We start from the raw sequence: 5,192 nt of genomic DNA on the forward strand, positions 1-5,192 counted from the left end.
TAAGTCAGAGTATATTTCTCTTGGTGAAGCAGTGAAAGAGTTCGTTTGAAAAGGATTGTTGGTGAGTTTGTTATATCGCAGAGTTTATCTCCCTATCATCTATTGTGATAGCCAGAGTGCTATTCATCTTACAAAAAATCAATCTCATCATGAACAGTCAAAGCATATCGACGTCAAAATTCATTATATCAAAAATGTTATTCCTCAGGAAAGATGTTGAACTGGTTAAAGTTCATACAATCGATAATTTGTCGGATATGTTCGATAATTTGTCGGATATGTTAACCAAAGTTCTTCCAACTCTCTTAGGTTTAAATACCTGTTAGATGAACTAAAGATTGAATTTGGATGATAAGGTGATTAGAGAATGAGTTTGATGTCTTAAATAGTTTGTCACGAGGGAGATTTGTAGAAAATGATAAATTATCCAAATAGGTTTTGTTGGGGGTAGAGTTGTAAATTTCCTTCAATTGCATTTTTTTTTGCAAATGCTTGTATCTTCTTCCTTTAGGTCACGAAGAGAGGGAGTTAGAGGGGAGCCGAAAAACACACAATTAGAGAGTGTGAGTTTTTTTTTTTTTTTTTTTTTTTTTGTCATTCTAAAGAGAAATTTTGAAAATGGGTAATCTCCTTGAGATGTGCATCGACATTGGTGTTTCTCCAATAGTGTTTTTTAGTTTTCCAATAGTGGGTTCTTCACCAGTGTGCAGCAGGCGTTTGACAAGTGAGTCTCTGATTAGAGAAGGTCATTTTCGATGATTTTGGGTCTCGTTTTGGGGTTGTTTCTGACAAGTTGAGTCTCAATTTTAGAGGCTTCATAATGCACTCAATTCTCTTGGGACAAAAGGTGTTTAGCTAACATCATAGTCAGGTTTAGCTTAAATTACAAATTGTTAAGACATTGTTGAAATTCAATAATTTGTAATTTGATTTAATTTGTAATTTGATTAACCTTAATAAAATCTCTCCAAGTTGTGGTTCTCAAAGTAGATGTAGACCAAATTGATCGTGGTTAAACCACCACTATATATTCTTGTGTTCTTTTTTATCGCTCGGCTAGTTCGTTCTACTTGGCATTGTGTTCTTAGTGCAAAAATCATTACACCAAGTTTCCTTCAATCAAATTACAAATTTGATCCTTAATTTAATGAAAGTTAAATATTGGTCGAGAACAGTTAAATATAAAATTTTAGTTGTTAAAATCTAACTCTTAAAACATAAAAATGAAATTCTAACAATTTTGAATTCATTCATATGGATGAAGGATGGGTTGAAAATCAACGTCGATGGACAGTGCGTTCATAAGCTGAACCCCGACAAGCATGAGCACCACCCCACTTACCTCCACAGCTGTAGCAAAATTCCGATCCACACCTACAAATTTCCTCGTACAATTAAAAACTCCATCAATTGCATCTTCTTCTTAACAAATACACTATCATTTACTATTTATCTTCAAAGTTATTTTATGTATGCTGTTCTATATTATATTAATATTTGATTTAACTACCCTTAATATTATCGTTATTATATCACTACCTTAACATAACGACACACATTAGTTCCTAGCTAAATTAAAGATGCTACAAGCTCATGTCCTCCTTTATTAAAGTGAAAAAAATTTTAGTGTTACTGTAGTAGATAATATCTTCATTCATTAGATACTTTATTAATCTATCATAAATTTGTTTCATTATGTTGACCTTACATAATTCTTGAATGTCGAGCAATGAATTAAAATAGTATGAATATCTCTACACTTTACCGAAAGTTTCTTTAATATTAGATGTCATACAAAAAAAAGTCTATTAATATCACTTTTATTTTGTTATAAAGTTTAACTTATTTTTCGTAAAGATTAGATCTTATATATTTTTATTTCAATTTTCAATAAAAGCAAGTCTATAGTTACAATTTTCATCAATTTTAGAGAATTAAGGAATCCTAATATAGTGTTTCTTATGTTTATTTACTCTATCATAGGCATAAGAAGGATAAGGAAATTAAAAACTTCATCTTATCATAGGCCTAAACAAGCTTAACCTCCCCTTTATTGAGGTAAACATCTCAAAGCTTAAGTTAGTTTTATTTTGTAAATTTAAATTTAGACTTTGTTTACCTACTTCTCAATCAAAATTACTTGGATTGTCATTTAAACCACTTCATTTTTTGCCAACCTACCTCAACTAGCACCATCCGAAAGGTTCAATTCTCCACACACCCATGTCAAAACTAAAACTTAGTTTTTCGTCCTACCCCAAGCCCAGATACCACACCCATACAACCTACCCTTTGAATCATGGCAAGGCCATCCACATATCAATACTTAGGCTAACTCCCACTTTATTAACCAGCCTTATTAACTAATTCCCTCTTTCCGAAAAACTTCATTTTATAATTCTACAATTTAACACAAACTAGGTTGACAATTAATCGGAAGCATAGAACAAAACCAAAAAGTAAAGGGTATATTGAAGAACAAACCTGCAGACGATATGAACACAACCAACAGTCTTCTCAACGTAAATTTTACAATGAGGACATCTCCTCCATTTCTTATTCTCAGCTAGTTTCACAGTCATCGCATCATCTTTATCTCCACTTACACCCGCCTCTTTCCTCAGTCTCTGAAACTCTCCACATTCCATTTCCCCATGCCATCCCACTCTACACTCTGCACAGAACAACCTCCAACAACTCCCACATTCCACCGCCGTCACCCCTTCCTCATCCCCTTCATCAATCATCGCCGCCCCACAATCCTTAAACGGACAATTCAATCTCTTCGACTTCAGAATCATCGCCTCAAACAGAGCATCCGCCCACCGCTCCAAAACCCTCTTCGGTACGAAGGATCCACACATCTCCGGCTCCAGCACCGTCCCGCAATTCGGCTCCGGACACTTCACTGCCATTGTAACCTCAAGCTTTGCAGCGATGTGCTTTGAGATGCAATCGGTGCAGAATGTATGTGTACATACTCTGTTGGTGAACATTTGGGAATGGGATTTTGCGTCTGTACAGATTGAACAGAGAACTTGAGAAGTAGAAGAGTGGGGTGTTGGGGATGGATGAATGGGGATTTTTATTGGAGGAGATAATAAGGAGGAAGTGATAACTTCTTGAAGCTGTAACTCTTCTGCGTAATTTTCATCGGATAGATGGTGTTGGAAGATGGAGAAAGAAGGAGAGGCCATTAGAAGGAATTTTGAAGTGGAGAAAGGGAATTCGAAAGGGGGAATTTAAGGGATTGTGGGAAGGGAAAGCATTGGGAAATGAATGAGAGGAAAACGAGTGTGGATGATTTATTGTTATTTGTATTTGAATCTGTACCCGCAGCCGAGAAATAAACAATCCTAACAACTTCCTTTCTATCGGTTTCCAGATTTGTTAATTCAACTCGGTATACCAATTTTTTATATTTATGAACTCGTGGATTGGATCTTTATATCTTTTTTTTTTTTTCTTTTTTACTTTTTTTTTCACTTGTTTTATTATTTACAATACTCTTTTAATATTAATTCATTTCTCCTTTTCTTTTTAAATATAATACACTATAAGATTGGGTTGTGTAACAAACTCATTGTCATTTTTTAAATATTTCACTTTCATCGTCTTTTTTTTTTCTGTTTTTCTGCAATTGTCTTCATTCTTTCTTCTTTTTTTCTATTCTTTTTTACATCGTTTCATATTTAATCTTTTTTTTTCTGATTCTTTTTTAGATCGTTTAATCTTTCCATCGTCTTTTTTTTTTTTTAATCTTGAAAAAATCTGTATATAAAGAATCTTGAAAAAAAATCAAAGTAGCTAAACGATCCCCAAATGTAAACAATCATTTAAAAAAAGTAAAGTAAAAAAAATCTAAACTATCGTGTACATACGAATTAAAAATTAAAAAAAAAATTATTTAGATTTGGGTGCGTGTAACAAATTGTAGCCATATCTAAACGATCGCGTATAAATTATAGAATATAAACGATCGCGTATAAATTATAGTCATATCTAAACGATGACGTATATATTGAATCATATCTAAACGATCGCGTATATATTGAACCATGTATAAACGATCGTGTATAAATTGTAGCCACATCTAAACGATAGCAAATATATTACGCGTGCGTTATTGACGGCGTGGTTGACGGGGCATTTTCGGTATTTTACACGGTGGACCTATGAGCTTTTTCCGTTTTTGGAATTGTTCTATACAATATAAATATTTTGCCACTTTTTTATATTTTTTAAAAGAGCCCTAGAATTTTTCATATTACCGATACTAATTTATTTATAAATATAGAAAAATATTTAAACATTTATTATATCCATTTTCCTATTTGGAAAAATATTTATGACAGTTTTATATTTAAAATAATTTTTCTTTTATCTTATTTGTCAATTAAACTATGAGTCTTACGTCAATAAGAAATCGTATTGGGTGGCACTATGAGAATATCTTTTAGCAATAATAGCCCAACTTCTCAATTTTGAAAATATAGAAAGTTCTCAATTTTTGTTGATATTTTATATTTTGAACGGTTTATTATTTTAAAATTGTCTTCTTGTTATTCTCCACTATTCTTCTATTTCTCTTCTGTTTCTTTCTTTTAGTTTTCTATTATTCGCTACCTCTCTTTTTCTCATCTTCTCCTTGTTTTTTTATCTTCTTCTCCATTGTTTTTCTTCATAGTTTCTCCTCCAATCTTAGCTTCTTTGATCCAACGCTTCTCCTCCTCCTCCGGCACCGTCAACGACCTTCTTTTCGAACGTTACCCCTTTATCTCTCTCTGATGATTCATCTTCTTCAATTGACACCTAACCATAACTACGCGTCGCCACTGTCACTGGATTTCTCTGCTCCGATACCACCAGTAGCTTTTACGACTCTCTCAGAAACATAGATTCACAATCGTTTAACCATCTTCTCAACTGATACCAGTCTGATGGTTAAGCTCAAGCTCAAACCCACAATTCTTTGCTAGGTTGGTTTTTCGGCCGTTGGAGGACTCAGCTTCAACCGTTCATGCATGAATACCTAGTAAGCTCTTCTTTAATCCCTAATGTGTTTCTGCTTCTTACTTCGCTACTATCTACTCAAATTATCCACACACACGAGTAATGCACTTTCCAATTTTGGTCTTCCAATGAGTTCTTTGAGCCAAAATCGATTGACATTGTGAATATTGGTCCGACAT

The 5,192-nt window shown here is 33.4% G+C and overlaps 1 protein-coding gene across 1 annotated transcript; it reads right to left on the reverse strand.

Annotated features, from left to right (window-relative positions):
• Window positions 1-1,182: 1,182 nt before the first annotated feature.
• LOC103499194 (E3 ubiquitin-protein ligase RSL1-like) lies at window positions 1,183-3,395 on the reverse strand. The gene is made up of 2 exons (XM_008462119.3): window positions 2,485-3,395; window positions 1,183-1,374 (listed from the first exon to the last, which is right to left on the reverse strand). The coding sequence occupies exons 1-2, from the start codon at window positions 3,195-3,197 to the stop codon at window positions 1,278-1,280; spliced, it is 810 nt and encodes a 269-aa protein (XP_008460341.2). The 5' UTR covers window positions 3,198-3,395; the 3' UTR covers window positions 1,183-1,277.
• Window positions 3,396-5,192: the final 1,797 nt, after the last annotated feature.

Source organism: Cucumis melo, chromosome 4 (genome assembly GCF_025177605.1).
Source record: "Cucumis melo cultivar AY chromosome 4, USDA_Cmelo_AY_1.0, whole genome shotgun sequence".
NCBI lineage: Eukaryota > Viridiplantae > Streptophyta > Magnoliopsida > Cucurbitales > Cucurbitaceae > Cucumis > Cucumis melo.

What these genes read in the sequence shown, in the direction of transcription:
- LOC103499194 (XM_008462119.3), bottom strand. Translation starts at nt 3,197, where the DNA reads ATGGCCTCTCCTTCTTTCTCCATCTTCCAACACCATCTATCCGATGAA. An exon ending in TGTGTTCATATCGTCTGCAG is followed by an intron (nt 1,375 to 2,484) that starts GTTTGTTCTTCA and finishes GGAAATTTGTAG; the next exon opens with GTGTGGATCGGAATTTTGCT.